At 40.4% G+C, this 21,170-nt stretch overlaps 1 protein-coding gene across 1 annotated transcript in view; it reads right to left on the reverse strand.

Moving 5' to 3' along the window:
• Positions 1-5,689: 5,689 nt before the first annotated feature.
• pdxdc1 (pyridoxal dependent decarboxylase domain containing 1) overlaps positions 5,690-21,170 on the reverse strand; it is a 31,112-nt gene continuing 15,631 nt past the window's right edge. Inside the window, exons 13-22 of the mRNA XM_022764912.1 lie at positions 17,470-17,530; positions 15,352-15,422; positions 13,041-13,146; positions 12,657-12,831; positions 12,174-12,292; positions 11,962-12,083; positions 10,073-10,165; positions 9,737-9,833; positions 8,538-8,636; positions 5,690-7,059 (exon numbers count right to left, since the gene is read on the reverse strand). Of these exons, the coding sequence (XP_022620633.1) occupies positions 6,776-7,059; positions 8,538-8,636; positions 9,737-9,833; positions 10,073-10,165; positions 11,962-12,083; positions 12,174-12,292; positions 12,657-12,831; positions 13,041-13,146; positions 15,352-15,422; positions 17,470-17,530 (1,227 nt within the window). The 3' untranslated portion in view covers positions 5,690-6,775. The remainder of the gene's footprint in view (positions 7,060-8,537; positions 8,637-9,736; positions 9,834-10,072; positions 10,166-11,961; positions 12,084-12,173; positions 12,293-12,656; positions 12,832-13,040; positions 13,147-15,351; positions 15,423-17,469; positions 17,531-21,170) is intronic.

A 21,170-nucleotide genomic window follows, 5' to 3' on the forward strand; every position in this document is an offset into this window, starting at 1 on the left:
CGCAGATTCGACTCAGGTTTTGTAGCAAATGGAAAATGACTTAAGCTCAGTAATACAACTTAATTCACTCACTCATTTAAACTCATTTTCGTTTGGAAGGTTCACTATACACAGGTTCAACATTTTAAGTCTCACATTGAATCGCCTATAAATATGGGATTTCGAAAAATTCCTCATGAGGATTTGTTGAGAAAGTTTTTTCACTAATTGTAGCAACAATAATAACGTTATTAAACTTCACCCTGTTCCCCAAACTAATGAGAAAAATGAAGACAATACAACAGCAACGTACTGAGTTCATGATTTAATTAAAAAAAACACCAATCTCAGTCACTGAAGTCATTCCCTTTTTCATTTTATCCATTAATGGATTTCAGTCTCATAGACATGGAGTAAGTCATACAACTACACTACATTAATCAACAAATAAATCATATAAAAAGCTCCTCAGGGATACTCATGACTGATCAAATCAACTGAAACGCATTATCTTGTGTACATAATGTGTATCATCTCTGAACATTTAGTGGTTTTGAATATGCCCTCAGGTGTTTAACTGGTCCGACCATTTAATTACCAGTTCAACTAGAGACAGTGGCCTGTTCATATAAAAGAAACTCCTGAAGGTGTAAACTTCACATTCAGAAGACATAACTTGCCAGTTCAGCTTTTACATTAAAGTGTGATGTAATTATTTGTTATGATTATATGATCATTGTTAGTTAATAATCTTTTTCACATAACAGCAACTCAATGAAACCAACACTTGTAGAATATAATGCAACCAGGACTCACTTCCTGTGCATGAAGCGGTGGATGGACTAGATCTGGAAATCTGTTGCACTAGATTGTACACGTGTTACAATTTCTATGTCCATTACTGTGTATGTGAAAATATAAGAGACAATTAAAAGACATAATATAAAAGACAAGGGCCAAGTCACAAGTAAGTCTAAAGTCTTGGCTACAAAAGTCTGAAGTCAAGACCAACGACCTGGACTTGGGTCCAGTCCAATCCCTAAATTTTAAATACCAAAATATTTAAGAGCAAAATGACATGTGTCTCGGTGTGTCATTCTTATTTCTGAGCTCAATGTTTTGCATATTAGACCGACAAACGCACCTTTCTCCATCCTGCTTGTGCAACGTGATTGGTTGTTGTCGGACTGAGTCAAAGTTTAGCTTTTTTTGTGACACATCATTTTTAATCTTTGGGTTTGGGAAGGATATCAAGTCATTCCAGGTTCAACGGCTAATTCCAAGTGAATGTACGAGTCAAAGTCGTGTTGCAAATATGTTTTCGTTGTCAAGTTTTAAGTGATGAATGAGTCAAATCTGTCTCAAGTCCACACCTCTGGTTATCAGTATTATTTTAAATCATTTTTATTTGTATTGTAGTGCATGTTTTACTGCTGGTTGTCAAGGCCTCAGATTCACACATGAAGGCAGATTGTGAACACATGTAGATTCAGTTTTGAGTCCAGTCACAGTTTCACTCACCCACCACCGCTGCCTCAGACTGGCTCTGTTTTAAACTTCTACAGATTCCACTCCAAAAGTCATTTGGCTCCTTTTCTAGCACCATTACAGATATGCTGTAGTATTACCCTTTTATTTGTAAAATTCTGTTACAAGGTGTACATGTACACACACAGCACTTTTCCATTATGTAATTATCTCATTTTGTCATTATATGTGCATATATATGCATTACATGTGCATTATGTGCTGGGGCTCAAGTACAATTACAGTTAGGTGTATTTAAGAACATATGCTGACTAACTGCATCATTGACACACCAGTCGCATTGACTGACCAAGAGGAAGACTGAAAATCAGCTGGAGAGGTTGAACTACTACAGAAAGCCGTGGCCTCACATTCAGACTAGAAAACTTACAATTTAATCTGTTGACAGACAGAATGTACACAACAAACGTGTTTCTGTGCTGTAAATTAATTGTAGAAAATATTCAAGAGGAAGGATTCTGCTGATTAAATACAATCATTCAGACAGTGAAAGCTGCAGGACATTTCATATCAAACCAAAAGTTCTTCATCAAACATAGAAAGTTATTGATTCAACTTTGCATTATAATCACATGACAAAAATAATCATTAATCTGCTTCATTTACACCATTTAAGAAATTAAATAAAGAACAGTAGTATCTACAGAACAAGTGCAATAAAGCTTTTGTAATCTCCTCTGTGTTAATTCCTTATTAAACCATTTTAATAACTCTTTACAGTAAATGTTCCACCACCTGCCTCAGTCTACTACAGGGCCAGTCCAGCCACATCTGTCTTCAAGTTTTCATTGTTGGACATTTTCCTTTTGTTTTAATGTTTTACATTCAGGTAAAACCATTCCTACCACATCTACTGAGGCTCATTCACTCCCACTGGACTCCAATATCATATATGAAACACTGACAATCCCTCAATGATGAGAAGCTGCTCATCATGTTTTTTTTTTTACAGAAGTTTGCATGTTCTGCATGTTCCCATCACAGTTTCATATCAAGTGTGGATTCAGGCCACCTGGGCCTTATTTTCCCATGTGTTTGTTTGAGCATAAAGCTGAAAGTTTTACAGGCTCATCTCAAAGAGTTCAGATCTTCATCAGTCCAGTCACACGAACTGTCTATAAATGGAGATGATTTAGTTCTGCGGCTACTCTCCTAGAGGTGGACATCCAGAACACAGATGATCAGTAATATAACAAAGAAACACTGCTCTCCAAAACTAGAATCACCTCCTCATCGTTGTATCCCTCCGCCACTCAGACTAGTTTCAGGTTGCATCCCTAATATTAAACATTTGTGTGAAATTTTGTCGTAATTTCTGTGTGAAGTTTTGAGTAATGTCTAAAAGGTGTTTTGTGATGTCACAGTGACCTTGACCTTTGCCCATCAAGATCTCATCAGTCTATCCTTGGAGTCATTGGAGTCTGGTGGCTTTGTGTAAGAATCTTGTTGTCAGACACTTAGAGTAACAATCTGAACCTGTTGCTGGCAAGAACAAGAACGCTTAATGACACAGATCAAACGCCCCGTTGTTTATGTTGTAGCAGCTGTTTAGCTTTAGTTGCCTGGTCGACTGTTCTGATTGTAAGGATTTTTGTCCCTATCAATCATTTACATCCAAACACATGGAAAATCAGGCCCAGGTTCAAAAATGTGAGTTATCTTTTAAGGCCCCGACACAATCTGTTTGTTACACATTACACTGTGTGAGATGGTCGACTACAACCCATCAGACTGTACAGTGTAATGTCAGTATTGAGGGCACATATACCAGCAGTTACAATGTCATGTCGGACACTGTTTGCATCATTTCATACTGTGTTCTGATTGGTTGGTTTGTAGGTGTGGCTACACTGAGCAGACTGTCTTTGGTTTCCAAAGCTCAGATCGGTTTTTGGTGTGTCTCACCATTGACTGATTTTCATCTGGGACCACACAGTGCATCAGGGTCTTTAGGATTTCCTCTGAAAATGTCCCGGTGTAATAGGCACACTACAAAGTAATGTACAGTCATGTAAAACAGAATGTTACAGGAAGTTACTGAAGTGCACACAACGTGCTGAGACTCTGCCTTTGCTGCTTGTGATTATTATTCATACCAAGGGAAGCAAAAGATGGGACGTTGGTGTCGGGGGGGTGAATTTCAAAGCCTCACACAATCAACTGAGCTTGTTCGACACAGTGAAAGGAAAAAAGAGACACAAACAAACAAAATAACAACCAAGAGACCATCCATCATCACAGACCATCCTGTGATGGGATCACAGCAGCTGCTCAATCCCAGTACTCAGTAATTATTACTACATGACCAGCTACAACAGTGGGGCTGATATCGTTTTCACCTTGTGAGTCCATACTGGTGGGTGTCTGTCTGTTTTTAGTTGTAGTTAGCTACACAAGTACTCAGTACGCATTGGTCCGACAACACCCATCTTTGAAAGTTTTGTGACTGTATCTTACAGATTGTGACAAAAACCTGTCCACACACATATAAACACCTGCCAGGACCTCCTCTGTGGAAGTTGCTGCTACAGTCAGTGTCTCCAGGAACACCTTTTGTCATGATGACACACACACACGGATCAATATGCAAAAAAAAAACCTTAGTGCGATTATTTTGGCAGATGTTGTGAAATGAGCCACAATTTTAGTGGGAATAGTTTAGAGTTTAGTTTTAGAGTAGTTTCTGCATTTCATTTTCACTGAAAGAAACACATAAATTGCCACAAAAATTATACACACACATGATGATTTTTGTGACATCTGGAGAATAATATTTGTAGCCGGGGTGTCTCTGTAGCACCAAATGCTCCATTTATGATCACACATTTGACACATTTAGCATTTATCAAAAAAAAAAAACTGCAGCTCCTGAGATATGGATATTGCACTTGGTCATATTGTGATTTCAATAATATTGTTCACAAGGTGAAAACGGTACCAGCCACGCTGTTGCAGCTGGTCAACACCTGGACGCCACTCTAACATTGCACTTGAAAATCAGAGGGTGGTCCAGGACAGGAAGTAGTCTGACTGAAGACTGGCAGGATGTTTTTGAGAAAGAAAAGAAATATTCCACATACAGTAAATACATAACAAGCCCTGCCCCTCTGCGGCAAGAGGCCTCTTGCTGCTCACAAAATAAGAAACATCTACAGAAGAATTAAACACATGTTATAACTCTAAACCCAGCTGTAACTGTAAAGGGAATAACGTTGTGGTGATGGAGTGTTGGGGCCACTGTTGTAAAGAAGTCTGAGAGTTTCAGAATGATCTTAATGTTTTGACAAAAGTCAGAATTTGCAAAGGTTGCAACATTATGACTGATAATTTTAGGAGAAAAGGTGATATTATGGGAACTATGTTGTAATTTTACGATCACAAGTTTAATTTTGAGAATACGTTAATGATGTTATGATATAGTTATATTTGAATTCTCTGTAGTTAACAGAACAGTAGTGTACTGACATTTACTAAATGAGAAGCGTGGAGGATCTGAAGGTTTTAGGTTTGAGCACATTATCACCAACTGTAGCTACACACTGTCAGACTGAGCTCAGGGTGAGACCTGACAACATTACAGCCCACTTGTTGCACAGTGACTGTATGTAATGACACAGGTATCATGTGGCTAGTGTGCACAGAGAGCACAGCTGTATACTTATAAAATGACTGCAGTGGAAACAGGAACGACAGTAACTGTGTCTGTGAACAGTGCACAGGCAGTGATCTACTGTACACAGTCTCAAAACATGACCAGTCTCATAATACCACCTTTTCCTGTAAAGTTATGAATTTATCTCTGAATTTTTCTTATGAAATTACATCTTTATCTTGTAACATCAGGTCTTTATAAAATTACAGTTGTGTCTCGTAATGTGACTTTTTCATCTTGTAGATCAAAACTGTTTTTGTAAAATTACAACGAATTTCTTTACTTTCCTTGTAAAGTTACAACTCTCTCTCTAATTATCTCACATAACTTTTTCTTGTACAATAACAACTTCATCTTAAAATTATTTTTTTGTAAAATGCCAGTTTTACTTTTATAATGTGACCAGTTAATATAAAATGACAGTTTTATCTTGTAATAGCATGTCATTAGTATTTTTTTTCTTTCATGTTGTGATGTTTCTAATGGAAAAACTCTGGCCTTATTCTTGTCGTTTTGTGAATTTTTTTTTTCATCCTCATAATGTTTGATTTCTCAGAATATTTGGACTATATTTTTCCTGCAGTGACTCTAACGATCCATCACAGTGTTGCGGGGCAGTGCACACATGAAGGGAGTGTTTGAAGCTTGGAAGCAGGTGACTGCTGTCATTAGGAGCCATTTGTAATTAAATACTTCTCTTCCTCTACAGATTAATTTGATCATAAATTATTATAGTCAGTAATTGGGCAAGTTAAATACATTTTGCGTGTAGACTATTTACAGTGAGGAATCTAAACATTTTAATTGCAGCACTCATTGCTTAAATATTTAGCTGCTTTATTTCCAGTTGAGTGCTCAGGTGAATGGAATATTAAAGAATCATATTTTTCTTTATATCTAAAAAAAATCAGTGTGCAATATGGCTACTCCTCTGCTCTATGATCAGGACACACACAGAGATCAGTGTAAAAATCAAGACAGAGTCACTGAACTCTATTCCATCCTGTGTTTAAAGGAAAAATCCACCCAGAAACACTTCACTCCATCCTGTGGTCAAGTGTATTCTTGAATACACAGTAAGCCAGAGATGACAGGAGTCAAAGATATTTGTAGTGTTTGACAGCAGAACATTTCTCATCAGTGTAAAGGCAGCAATCATACAGAGGCAGGTACGGTACACCTGTTCACCCCCAGACAGGAGCCTCAACAGACCCATCACTGCTCATTTCACTAACAAGTCATAGGTGAATGAATGAAATGAAAACAGCTTGTTTATGTCCCTACAGGAGTGATTAAACATGGCAAGAAAAATGTGAGCGATCAGACTTCAGGCAGAGGAAACATATATTAAAACTCTATCACTAAATCAGTAGAATGCATCAGGTACAATGTAAATGTATCCATGGGTGGATTTCTCTTTTAACTCTGAGGTCCTCTCTGACCTGACACATCAGACGGAGACACGCTGCCTGATCTAGTTCCATCGGTTTTCCTTCACATCTGGAAAAGTTACATTCACACTGAAATCCCTTTTTAAACATCTGTTAGGCTGGCACCATTTAGAGGACAGCTGGAAGACACGTGCACAGACTCGTCCTATCTAAAGCTCTGCTCCACCTCTTGGTCTTCAGACGGCCTTTCCTCTGAGGCCTCCTCAGTCTCCACCTGTGCCTGCACCTGCTCAGAGGACTCCTGGACTTCCTGAGGTGAGACGTCACTTCCAGTGTGTGAGTCCTCTGGTGCAGGTGGAGTGGGGGGAGGGTGGATGCTGCTGCTCACAGTGACACTCTCCTCCCTGGTCGTGTCATCGGCTTGTCCGATGGAGCTGGTCTCACTGAAGGAGTCGGAGCTCGCCCCTGGGCGCTGGAATAACCTCTGACCTGTGAGAAAACATAAAGACAGGAAGTGAACAAGGTGAGTGTTGGTTAACCTGCAGCAGCAGAGGGAAATATGTGTTGCTGTTGAGGCAAATGTTTCCACACTGACAATATTTAGAAGCCTGTCAAAAAACCTGCGGCAAAGCCTGAAGTGACAAAAACACAAATCAACACACTGTAGATAAAGAAAACTTCCTATCTGATCCAACAGAATCACCGCTTCAGTGGATCTGCTCATGGGGATGAAGTATATCTGTGAAAATGTTTTCACATCAAGTTGAAGTTTCACGGGGACGCCTCGGTGTCTCACCTGGTGGAGCGCCTACCATTAGTCCTACGCGCAGCAGCCTGGGTTTGGGTCCAACCTATGTCTCTTTGCTGCATGTCATCCCCTCTCTCTCTCCCCAACTTTCCTGTCCCTCTCTCACTGTTCCAAGAATAAAGGCATTAAAAGCCCAAAAAATTACTTAAGAAAAAAAAAAAAAAAAAAAAAAAACTTTCACAAACAGAGCTGAACTCTTAACGAACAGCGAGCTGAAAAGTCCAAAGTGGAGGACGCTATGGAAGCCTATTGGCTGTGTTGCACCATCTACAGATGACTTAGCAAGACTTATTTATTGGAACCTTTCAAAAACAAGGGTTGTCAAAGTGGTTTCAACCCACAGTCTGTAACTTCTGCCTCTATAGGGTCACTCAATCAAAACAATAATAAAAGACAGTGTCAGGTGATGTCATGAAACAGCGTGGGATCATGGGAGTCTCCTCCCGGTTTGGATTCCTTCAGTGTCAGCGGTTAGTGTCCTCCTCTCCATAACAAACACACCAGGGGATTAAAACCAGTAGAAACACTGAATAAAGCAGTTTGACTTTAAAAATCAGAGATTCAGAGACGCTCTTCAGTGACACAGGACAGGACGTCTCCAGCAGCTGGGAGCTGAGCTGTCTAACATTTCCTCAGCTTGTTTCTCTGATAACTTCAGATCCAGACGTCCGACGACTAAAATCCTTCATCTGGTTCAAATATAGAGCTGAAAACCACCAAGGTGTAAAAAGTGTATGTGGCTTAAAACTAGATAAAAGTCAATGTTGAGCTTCTGTCAGACAAACACACTGTCACATGATCATAGAGGATATGATATCATTGACAGGAGACCAATGACACGTACTGTTACCATGATTAAAATCACAGATTTCTCTGGTTAGAGAATTGATGGAAACATTTGGGAAAATGTAAGAACACAACTCAACATCATGTAGAACACAGGTCTAGATGTTTTTACATGTTTTCATGTGGAAAAGTTACAGATTACTTTAAAGAAAAAATATAAAAGACAATATAAAACAAGAGGCACTGGGATTATGTCCCACCATGGTCTCCACGACAAAAGAACATGTATGCTGAAAGCAATGATAGTTTGTCATCAAGGATACTAATTTGCATATTAATGAGGTAAAACTAAAGTTCTGCCAGACAATCCTACCTGGCAGTCTCTTTGATGAGGAGGTGGGAGTGTCCTGCAAGGACGGCCTTCCTGCCTGGGCCTTGGTGGAGTATGTTACCTCTGTGGAGTCCAGGGAACCTGTGTACACACACCATGAACATGTACATGTATGTTACACACACACACACACACTGATTTACATACTTTGATATATACTTTTTATAAGAGCTAATTAATTAGCATTATGCACACAGGGCTTTGGTTACAGCCTGCATGTAGCACCAAATATCACATGTATGTATGTTTTTAACATGTACTGAGCATAAGCTGTTCACATGCACTCCACTTGTCCATGAAGACGTAAGTGTATATAACATAAGATGACAAAATTAGTGTTCACAGGGAACATGGAAAAGTGGTGAACCAGGCTGGGACACACTTGTTGTTCAATGCTTTAACTTCAGAAGTCACAAAGTATTGAACAACATGGCTGCAGCTGAGAAGTCTTTTTTCTTAAGAAGGTTTAAACTGAGAGAAATGAGCATAAGTATCTGAGCAGCAGCCATGATCAGAGCTGCTCCACTTCTCTAAATGATGAGGAGAGGAGGATTTATCGTCCATGTGTTATATAAAATAAATAAATAAAGTTAGTTAAAAAAAAATTCATAGTGTAAGGGCAGTCGGATTCTCTCCGCACCACCGTTGTCTTTTCTTAAATCCTTATGAATTCTCTTTCACATCTTTCCTCGACCTCATGATTATTTCCATTAAGGTCGAGGAGAAGAGGTTAGAGAGGAGATTGTTTTGACTTTTCCACTTGAGCCCAAGTGCGTCCAAGCCGGGTTCATCACTTTTTAATGTCCCCTGGAAACACTTCCATTGTCATCTGTGCTACTTGCAGCACGTTTGTGTATTTGCTTTTGTTGTGAGTATTTGCAGCACGTGTTATCAAACTGATGAAAATGTTTTCTGAATTTGTTTGTGTTTGCACGTGTTTTTTGAAGTTGCAGTGTGTTGAGTTCTCAGCTTACTTCACAGCTTATCTGCTACAATCCAAACATTCAGGACACAGCATGTGTGCAAATGAGGAACAGAATACTTAAAACTCATTACTTACTATTTTTGTCAATAGTGTGTTTCTATCTGAATTAAAATGAAAAAGAAATGATTCTTCTTATTTATGATAATTCCCTCTATTCAAAGAGACTAGAGTCTCATCACACAGTGACACACAATACCTGCAGCCAGGTTAAAGGTCCTTCCCTTTATGGAGCTCTGAACTGGAGAGAACCAGTTTAAAACAGAGCCGACCAGAGGAAGCTGCCTCAGCATCCCCTATAACACACACACACACACACACACACACACACACACACACACACACACACACACACACACACACACACACAAAGAAGTCAATCATATCAGTGGATTAGATTTGTATAATTAAACACACAAAACCACACTCACAATTTATGAAGCAAGAGAGCAAACACACGTGTTAGTTTTACTACACTAAGGACCACCCACCATACTACATCTGTACACACACACACACACACACACACACACACCTCCTCCATGAGTTTCTCCTCATTGGCCTTCTGTAGCTGCAGCTCTGCCTCCAGGATGCCTTTCCTCACCACCTCTGTCATGTTCTCCAACAGCTGCACAGGAGAGAGTCATAACTATTTACAAATGTGATATCGTGATATAGTTTGGTTATCTTTGGTGACACCTGTGGTGATATGCAGTAATTGCTCATTTGTTCCAGACAGTGTCGTCTGTGTGATGTCATTTGGCAGCTGACACCTTTCTAGATCACTAGATGGATGATTGATGGGTTTACTTCTGTCATTTGTGACAGAGTTAACACTAAGATCTGAGAAGCCTGGAGCTCTCCCATCATCAAACTCCTGCACCTGACCCTCTGACCTTCACCTGAACTATCTAGCAAAGCAAAGCTTTATTTATACAACACATCTCATTCCAGGTGGAAGCACAATGTGCTGCATAAAGCATGAATTAGCAAGGAAGTTACAACCACAAAAACTATGTGAATAGTGTAAAGATAAAACATTAGACACAAATGAAAACAGACCCATAAATGATACGTATGAATTAAAAACCATTAAGAAAATGAAATAATTAAGACCAACAACCGATTAGTAAAAAAGTAATTATGTAAATTAAAAATATTAAAAAGTAGAAATAAAATGTAATTATTAAAATAATAATAATAAGACGACCAGACGACTAGAAAGAGCAGCTAAAAGGAAAGTTTCCAGTTCAGATTCAAAAGATGATAGCGTAGCAGCACCTCTCATATCATTAGGCAGCCTGTTCCAGCGGCATGGAGCATAAAAGCTGAAGCAGTTTCACCAGTTTTTGTGGAGACCCAGGGAATAACCAGACGGCCTGTTCAAGCTGACCTGAGGGGTCTAAGCTGGTTCATACCTCACAACCACGTCAGAGAGATACTGAGGTGCAAGACCATGTATGGCCTTTAAAACAAGCATCAAGATTTTAAAATCAACCAGCAGCCTGACAGCCTTGTAGGAAGTGGTCATGTCACAACAATGATACATTTCTGTTGTGAAACAATACATCAGCACAAAATAGACAAACAAATGTCCAAAATGTTTAATTTTTGATGACACTATATTCAGCAGGACAGGGAGAAGTGGAGCAGTGAAAGTCTCAAATCACACATTAATTCATGGTGATGTGGGCGAGTGTTCTGTGTTGGTGCTATTGGATCTCATACTGCAGGCCACAGCATCTTACATGCCTGTGTTGACTGCTATTATACTGCAGGGATAATGGAAACTCTTACAGTTCGAGGTCCTTATCTTTCACCTGCTGGTCTTCTCCTGAGATACAAGAAAACCTTGGTTCCTGATTTCAATCCAAGTCCTGTAATATTAGGTATTTACCAAGTCCAACCCTATACTTCTATTTACCTAACTCTCAATTAGATATGTACCATACATCATGCACTGAAATAACAACTACTTTATCTGACACACAAATTATTGATATGATGTGAATGAAAGTTTCACTGGGATTAAACATCTCCTACATATCAGTTCATTTGTTTGTAAGGACGATGGCTGTCATTTATTTTTTGTGATAATTGCATTCTATAGCTGTTTTGTTTCAATAAAAAGGAAAATCCTCATTGAAGCTCTGAAGCTTTCTATTATTTCTATGTTGAGTCTCTATTTTATGTCTTTATTTAGTCTTTTATTGTAAAACACTTTATTTATTTATTCTTTGATTCATTTGGAAGCTAATAGAATAATCTTAGGCCTGATGTAAAATTGTAGAGAACATTACGTTTCTGGTGTCAGACAAAATATTTCATCCAATTCTTTCTTTATTGAAAGATGGGCTATAATTACACAATGTCCATACTGTCCAATGACCTTCAGGTATCATATAAAATTAATATAGCAGTTACCCTTCCGCTCTCCTCTATGTCCCTCCCCAAGGCAGCTATTGTATCCACCAATTCTGAAACATCAACGTCCTCAGTCACCATGCCAATAAAGATACAGCCCTCCTCTGTTCCAAACTCAGGACCTGGGAAGAGAGGAAGAGAGAAGGCGAGAGTAACATCCATGCTGTAAGTCACACTGCTGAAAAGCCTCTATGGTGTGAAGCAGGACTAACCAGTGGAGAAGATGATGTCCGTGTCAAGCTCTTGTAGTTTCTTCAGCAGCTCGGTGTTAATTTTTTCCAGCTCCTGCTTCCTCCTGCTCTCATCCATCTCTTCAGCCTGCGGCTCGTACCTAAACAACCACACATCCGTCACAACCCCATCATCAAACCCTATGCTCACTTCCACTGAACCTCTCCCACTCATCAGTGTCCTTACCTCACCCACATGGACTACCTGAGGAGTTTATTAAATCAAATCATCAGTTTATCAACTTCATGTCTCCTGGACATGTTCTTCAGCTTGGATTCAAACCCTCATCTGTGCTCTGAACCCTTCATGCACTTGGCATAAATGAAAAATAAATGTGAGGTTAGAGTACCGGTCTGACTGATCTGATATCGGAAGAATCTTCTCAGAGACTTCAAAGCTGAATGTTCATTAAATTGATTCTATTTTCTTCATGTAAAGCAGATGGTTTACTGCAGAGCTCTTACCGGACAGCTCCCAGGCCAGGCCAGCTGAGCTCCTCCATGTATCTGAGCGTGGCTGCGTGTCGGTGGGTCTCCTCTCTGAAGTCCTGTCGGAGGCACATTGTGGAGCTCATCACAGGCACTAGCTCCATCAGCTTCTCCACCAGGTCCTCAACATCCTTATGCTGGGTGCCCAGGACTGGGTGGGAGGGAGAAGTCAGTTAACATACCAAAACCCCAATCCTTACCCTCACATAAACTGATGACATCACAGACTGTTGCTTTGTGAGTTTGCTCCCATCAGGGCACCGACAGGCACATTTTGAAAGGGCACTGCACTATGACTGATATTAACAATATTAAAAACACATGAAGGCAGAATGTTGTGCTTGTCTGTGTTTGTGTTACCTGCAGCAGTCAGGAGGGGGCTGAAGCGAACACAGGTTCCCTCGTCTTCAAGCTCCACCACATCTACTCCACTGGTGGGAACCAACTGAGCGAGCTGTTCACCCAGCTACAAACAAAGAGGATAAACATAAACTGAATTGTTGGTCAACTTAAGATGCAAGTGTTTAAAGCACTGACAACAAAACTGCCTGTTTTTATTTTGTCTGAAAAAAGTTCAGTTCTGACTCTTTGAACGTTTGCTGTCACGCAGAAAAAGTGCTGCTAATTTACTGAATGTCCTTGTATGATCCTGATGTTTTGAAACTGTTCACAAAAGAACAATAAGAAGAGTGACAGATTAAACCTGCATTAGACACAAAGTGATAGAAAGTGCTTATCAGCTAAACATCCATAAATCCATGGTGATATTCTAAAGAGTATGACACTGGGATATGAAGATAAAACACGGTGGACATGGTTTAGCTGCTAAAATTGAAGAAGCTGTCTGACATAACATCAAGAATAGTTTGTTTTTATTAACTCCATGCAATTTAATTTCATTGAGTTAATTCATTTGTCACACATTGACACATTAAAAACACAATTCCTGTTTCTGATCAAGACAACTTCACTGATGCAGCAGACATTTTGGATTTTATCGGAAAGCATTATATTTGCTACACCATGAACAACCTTTGTCCAATCTTTACCCAAGTTGGCACAGATGACTTTCAGACCAAGACTCACAAAACTCATCGTATGGATTTTTGATTATCGGAAGCGAAAACCAACTGAAATTGGCGGCAAAGGTGCAGAACAAGAAATCAAGTTATATCTCAGTCGATCTTTAATCAACTGATATGACACCTGCTGTGTGTGCTTACAACCACGCCCTTGGCATAATGACATCATGTTTCCATAGCATCTCTGGCCTGCTGGGCTGCTTGAACCCCTTATAATTCTCTGGATTTGTCACCATGAGCTATTCCTTTCGCACTCCACATAATCATTAATCCTTCAGAGGGACCTGGTTTTCTGCATTAACTGGTCATAAACTGTGATCTGATCATCACCTAAGTCTCAAATACCTGATAGACCTGATATCACACAAATAATTACAATCCATTGTCTTTATTGAACACAGCCATTAAACATTCACTGCTGTGGTGGAAACAGTCAGTGAACCTTGGATTTAATAACTGGTTGAACCTCATTTGGCTCCAATAACCTGAAACCAGCATCTCTACTGGATTCAGGTCTGGGCTCTGACTGGCCCGCTCCAGAAGGTGGATTTACTCTGATGTTCAGGGTCATTGTCCTGCTGCATCAGCAGCTTCTCCTCAGCTTCAGCAGGTGGACAGACACCCTGACATGATCCTGGAAGAGACCTTGATAAACAGGTCCAGAGGCAGCAGAGACCCAGATCATGATGCTCCCTCCACCCTGCTTCACCTCTGGGAGGATGTTTTCATGTTGGTGTGCAGAGATCTGTTTACACCACACATAGAGCTGATGTTCTTCACACAGTCCAACCTCAGTCTCATCAGTCCATCAAACATGTTCCAGTTGTGTTCTGGAGAGTCAAACTTCAGCTCAGTGATGCAGCAGCTTCCTCTGTGGTGTCCATAGCAACAGGACTCCATGCTCCATGATGTGTGAGTGGTGGACTCATGAACAGAGATATGAACCAGCTCCAATGGTTCCTTTCAGCCTTCAGCTGTGTCTCTGAGCTTCATCTGTGTTGAGCTGCTGCAGTGTCAGCTGACGTCACGTCACTGAATCATCTCCATCTGTAGACAGTCTGTGTGACTGTGGAATGATGAAGATCTGAACTCTGTGACCCTTTCAGCTTCATGTTCATCAACTCTACTTCATCCTCAGTCTCTGAGGTCTTTGTTGTGCTGTCTGGTTCACATCAGCTGATGTTTCTTTAAGTGTCTGAGTGTTGTTTAGAAGTCAAAGTGTCTCTAACCCAAACCTCCAATCTGGTTTCACTGACTGACTCCAGGTCTGATAACTCCCCACTCCAGTTAGCTTCTGTTCATGTCATTAGTCGAGGTTCACACTGTGAATGTTTGAATCATGTTTTCAATATGGACAAGAACAACACAATGATTTGTGTGTTGTTAGTTGAAACAGATTGTTTGTTCATCACTATAACTTAGATGATCTCATCATATTTTAGGACATTTTATACAGAAATGCAGATAATTCCAAAGTGTTCTCTTACTTTTTCTTGTCACTGTGTATAAAACATTAGTTAGTGCAGTATTAACTAGCATAGGCACAAATATATAAAGTATAGAATAGAAGAAAAAAAAAAAACACTCACCCATCTGTTGAAGGCATCCAGGACCTCTTTCTCCCCAGCACAGTATCCCTCCACTGAGCCCCCACTGGACGCTAAAAACATAGCACAAAGGGAAATAAAGCAAAAATACAATATTCTGTTTCTTTTATGTATTACATTATTATCTTTGTATTAGGACTGGGCAATGGCCTAAAAGTAATATCACAACATTTTTAGGCTATATCGTGATACATGATATATATTGTGATAATTTGAAATCCACTGTGTAGAACTTCATAAACACATGATTTAACCCTTTGGTGCATAAAGAGACACTCTCATGCTTCGCTGCTGTTTTGTGTGATCTAGAGATTCAGCATCTCACCTGTTTTTCACTTATGATGAGCGGTTCCCAGCAAAAATAGACAGGAAAACCTTTGTTGATAGTCATACTGATATGATACCAGCAACATTATGTATAACTGGCACCTTTCGCTAGCCTATAGTTTAAATGTCTGGTCTTTATATGAATATGACACAAACATGAAAAAAATATACAACTATATATCTATAAATATAAATATATATAAAGTTGTATATATATATATTATTTTAAACCATTTTAGCAACTGCATGGAGAGACAGAGGAGACCACATGTACTAGACGGTCATAGCAGAAACCCAATGTTAGTAAAATTATGTTGATAATTTAACAGGTGAAGGGCAGTATTTTACAGGTGCTCTTTCTCTCTCTCTTTTGCTCTCGATCTCTGTGTGTGTCTTGCTGTGAACGAGTGAAAACAAAAGCCAAGGTAAACCGTATGTAGAAAGACAGAGCTGCAGTAGCAGCAACGCAGCTGCCGGCCACACGCGAGGTAGACAGTCCAATACCGTTTCTTTTCTGAACCAATTCGTCTGCCTCTATCTTCAGTTAACGTTTCTACATACGGATAAACTCGCTTAAGCGATTCACTTTTTTCGCTTTTCAGTTCCCTCCGCTCCACATACATTCACACACGCCTCCTCACCTACGTCACACATGCGATGTCTTCAGAATGGGCGGGGATGCGTTTCTGTGACAGGGAGAGAGCGAGAGGAACGAGACGCCAAAGAGAACTTCATGCAGCGTGTTAAACCAATTATGTGACAATTTATAATCGGTGTTCGCGATATTGTCATGTTATACATCCCACGTGGAACAAGCCGCGATACATCGAGTATATTCGATATATCACCGACCCCTACTTGGTATTATCTCAATAATTAATAATCACCACCCAAAACTGTTATTTGACTTTGAGAAAAGTGTAAAAAAAAGTAAAATAAGCTCAAAAGGTCAACTTACTAGCTTTTCAGAGCTTTCAAGTACATCTCATGGTCTTCTTCAGCTAAAGACCAGAGTGTAGAGGAAAACAACTCACACAGACCTTTGACTCCAACCACTATTACCAACATGAATGATCAGTCAGGACCTTCCCACACAGAGCACATCTTATCACTGAGGAGGCAGATTGAGAGAGGGAGGGGCAGAGGGTCCAAGGGCCAGGTAAGGCAGACAGGTACAAGGAGCGGATGATGAGAGATCCGCCCCGACACAGACACCACAAGAGGCCTCCCAGGGGGACTCAGAACATCTAACCAGTGTCCGTAAGTCACAACAAACCATTTAGCATCTTAAGATCTCTGCTGATCTACCCTAAAGACAGAGGAGAGGAAGAGTATGACATCATCATGACATCATCGCATGTAAAAGCTGTGGACCCTGGATAAGAGACTGGATGAACAACATCAGCTGTCTGTGAACATCAGACCAAAACCATCCAAGTCTCCACAGGCAGGAGGTCAATGGTCGACTAGAGGTCAGTGGATGACCAGACAGAGGTAACCGGCCCCCTGTACATACAACCACCTGTTATCACATGACCACAGTTCTGTACATGTGCTGACAACTGAGCAAGTTCCAATCTCTGATGAAGCAGTAAAAATTAGTAAGTTGACCTTTGAGTTTAGAATTTATTATTATACAGATCCCTTTTTTTTCAAACATGTGTAATGTTAATTCACCACAGGGTTGACATCCTGTGGTACATTACTGCTCCAACATTAAAACACAGTCCTGTCTCCATCATGTTAGTCAGGTCCAGAGAGTGAGACCCTCACCAGCACTCATTTCCTGGGAGAACTTGAACAGCACCACAGGTGAGTTGAGTTCATCCTCCACCTGTTGGACACAAAAACACACCGATCAGAAACCTGAGACATTCATTATCATTAAATCTTTTCAAGTGACTTTCTTAATGACATGCAAAACAATTATCATGTTGAAAAGGTGCAATGTATTTAAGAGTTTGCTCTGTGTGCATGCCTTTTGAAGCTGATATATGTGGATGGTCATTGTAACTGTATGTCACATACAGATATTCTGTATTGGAGGGGATGGTGCCCCAGGTTGTTGCCTCTCAGTGGTATGGAGCAGCCCAAAGCAAAGCTACAGCTCCAGTTTAGAAGACTCAGGGGGCACAGATGCCCGAGCTGATGCTTGATTTAGATAAAATCAAAACTAAACTGAATAAACAGATCAATAAATGGCATTGGCCACTTCAATTACCCCAATATGACTAGAAAATATTTCAAAATAAAGTCCATGAACCATGCAACAGGCAGCACCTGGACTGGGTTTTTGAGTAGATCACCCAGGGTTGTTGTCTCCTGTTTAGCATCATCTTAATATTTGTGTCAAAAGGTATGATATATAAATTTTCTACAATAAAATGTCTAAAAAGAACTATACCTATGTTCTATATGTTGTTGAGTTGTGTTCTTACATTCTCCCAAATGTTTCCATCAATTCTCAAACCAGAGAAATCTGTGATTTTAATCATGGTAGCAGTACGTGTCATTTGGTCTCCTGTCAATAACATCATATCCTCTATGATCATGTGTTGTGTTTGTCTGACAGAAGCTCAACACTGACTTTTTAGTTATCAGAGAAAAAAGCTGAGTAAATGTTAATGGCAGCTTGGCTCCCAATCAGAGATGTCCAGTGCCTGATTAACAGTATTAGAGCAAGATTGATTTTTAATTTGAAACTGCTTTATTCAGTGTCTCCAAACGCTTTAATCCCCTGGTCCATTTGTTATGGAGAGGAAGACACCTCTGTGGATAATTCGGCTGCTAGTAACCTCCTGAATATCTGGATCCTAAATTCTCAGTGAAACAAGCTGAGCAAACATTAGCAGCAGCTCAGCTTGCAGCCCCTCTAAGGCAACCTGTGTTCATCAAACAGCATGGGAGAAAGACTGATTTTAACGTCAAACCGCTTTATTCAGTGTTTCCATCAGTTATAATCACCTGGTCTGTTTGTTTTGGAGAGGAGGACACCTCTGTGGATAATTCGGTTGCCCTTAAAAAACTCCTTAAAGTCTGGATCATAAGTTATCTGAGAAACAAGCTGAGCAAACGTTAGTGTCTGTCCGGCTTGCAGCCCCTACAGGATGAAACTGTTGTATTCAGTGTTTTTATTGGTTTTAATAATTGGGGTCCATTTGTTTTGGAGAGGAGGAGACCTCTGTGGATAACTCCAGTGGATAAAACCAATGACCCTGAAGGAATCCTATACTGGGAGAAGCTGGCTGCAATGACAGCAATGGTGGTGAACAGGAAGAACTCCCATGATCCCATGGTATTTCACAATGTCCTCTAGAGGCAGAAGTTACAGACTGTGTAACCAGAATCAGATTCAGAAAACAACTGATCTCTGTGAATTTACATGTGTTACAACACTAAGCCAGGAAATAAAACCCAGAGTGAAGCCAATCATTGATGACATCCAGGCGAGGGGTTAAGGCAAGCATCATGCCTGGGTTGGGCTGAAATGAGGGCTAGTGTTTCTGAGGTGTTGATGTGAGGGTCATGAATAATTCACGTGCATGTGTGGTGCTGTCAGGTTATAAAACTAGAAAAAGAAGTGTCTGTTTGTCAAATGGTTATTTCATCCAGGCCTTGTCTCAAGCCCTCAGTATGCTTCAAACAAAGTGCTGGATCAGTATCAGCGGGATCTGAAAAAACCCTCTTCCCCTGATGGAACTGTCTAATGATTTTTGTAACTTTCCAAAACAGACAATCTGACTTTACACAGTGACTGGACAGGTGAAACTAGATAGGGATTTAACTTCTTTCTCAGGTTCATATTTGTTTTTAACAAAACTACTTCTGTGACGTACAACTGAGTGTAACACCATGAATGCCTCTGAGGAGACTCAGCACCCTCTCTGTATGACTCATCATATCTTGCCCCTCTCTATCAGACCCACCTATGACTGTGGTGACTTTTACCTTTGGACAGGATCACAGAGTGTTTGAAGTGTACTAAGACCTTAAAGGTTTTAGTGTATCTAATGTAGTTAGACTGTTGGTGGGCTGAGGCACAGGGAGCAGCTCAGATGGCTTCTTCTACAGGGTTTTCTCCCTTTCATGGTGGACCCCACAGAAGTATATAAGTATATATAAGCAACAGTCTCACAGAGGACCCAGGAGTTACCAACAGGCAGAGCTAAAACAGACAACTGAAGGTTCAGGAAACCACATCAGAGGCCCAAACATACTACTGTTGATGTTTTCAACCAAGCAGGAAGAAGAAACAGTGGTGTAGACAAAAGAAAGAGAAAACAAAACCTCACCAGATATGATGCCTCTACTTGTGCCATGAGAATAACAGACTATGACAACAAACATGTATCAACCAGAGAAAAGGTTCAGCTCATGGCAAACAATGATAGAAACTATAACAGAACTAGAATTACCACCTCGCAGTTGTCTGCCTCCCAGTATGGGTTGCTCTCATCTTTAATTTGCCCCTTCATATTGAAAGGAGCCAGTTTGAGTCTTTGGGGCATCTGACTGGGATGCCTACCTGCCATCTCCAAGTGGGAGGACAACTTTGGGCAGACCCAGAACATGCAGTACATGCAGTATATCTCCACATGCCCAGTGTTTCAAGTATTTCCTTGAGCTAGAGGATGTGGCTGAAGAAAAAGGTATTGCTAACATTTCAATGTATGATAATAAACCAGTGTTGGAGAAATTAAAATGCTGACTTGATGACTGCACCAGAAACCAGAATTACCACCTCATGGTTGTTGTCAGTCACGCTGCAGTTTACATTCATGTCTGCCCAGACTCATATAATATACTGTATGTAGTGAAGCCTTTGAAGGAAAATAATAAAAGGTGCTAAGATTCCAGTGAGAAACATGCTGTTTTCACTCAAGAGATTTTTTACAGAGGAGCACAGAGCACTGATAGAGAGCTTCATCACATGGTGCAACGACAATCACCCGAAGCTCAATATCATCAAATCCAATCAGCCTGTGGTGGACGACCAGAGAAACAAGAGGCCTCCTGTACTGGTTGTCATCCAGGGAGAGGAAGTGAGGAGGCTCAACTCTTACAAGACAAATCATTGAGGCTGAGTCCTTTACAACACAAAGTTGTAGCCATGACAGTAGACAAACATGGAAGCTACAAATTCTAAAACATGTTTGCTGCTCATACATCTTCAGAGGATCTATACAGTCACCACAGTCTCAAGGTGGACACCAAGATCAGTGTCACCAGTTCAGTATCAGACCTAATGTGAAATATGGTAACAACGTCCCCTTCTGTTCTTGAGTTACAGCCAGAAAAGAGTTTCTGCAGAATGTTATGTCACAGTGATGCAGACCTTTCACCTTTTGGATGTAAAATGTCAGTGGTGACAGTTGCTTTGTTCCAATTCAGCGATCACATCCTTCAGAGGATGCGGTCTACAACGGTATGGCCCTTCATAGCCATGACAGACCGAACTGAAACGAGACGGTCTG

This window comes from Seriola dumerili, unplaced genomic scaffold (genome assembly GCF_002260705.1).
Source record: "Seriola dumerili isolate Sdu_G_001 unplaced genomic scaffold, Sdu_1.0 BDQW01000609.1, whole genome shotgun sequence".
NCBI classification, from domain to species: domain Eukaryota; kingdom Metazoa; phylum Chordata; class Actinopteri; order Carangiformes; family Carangidae; genus Seriola; species Seriola dumerili.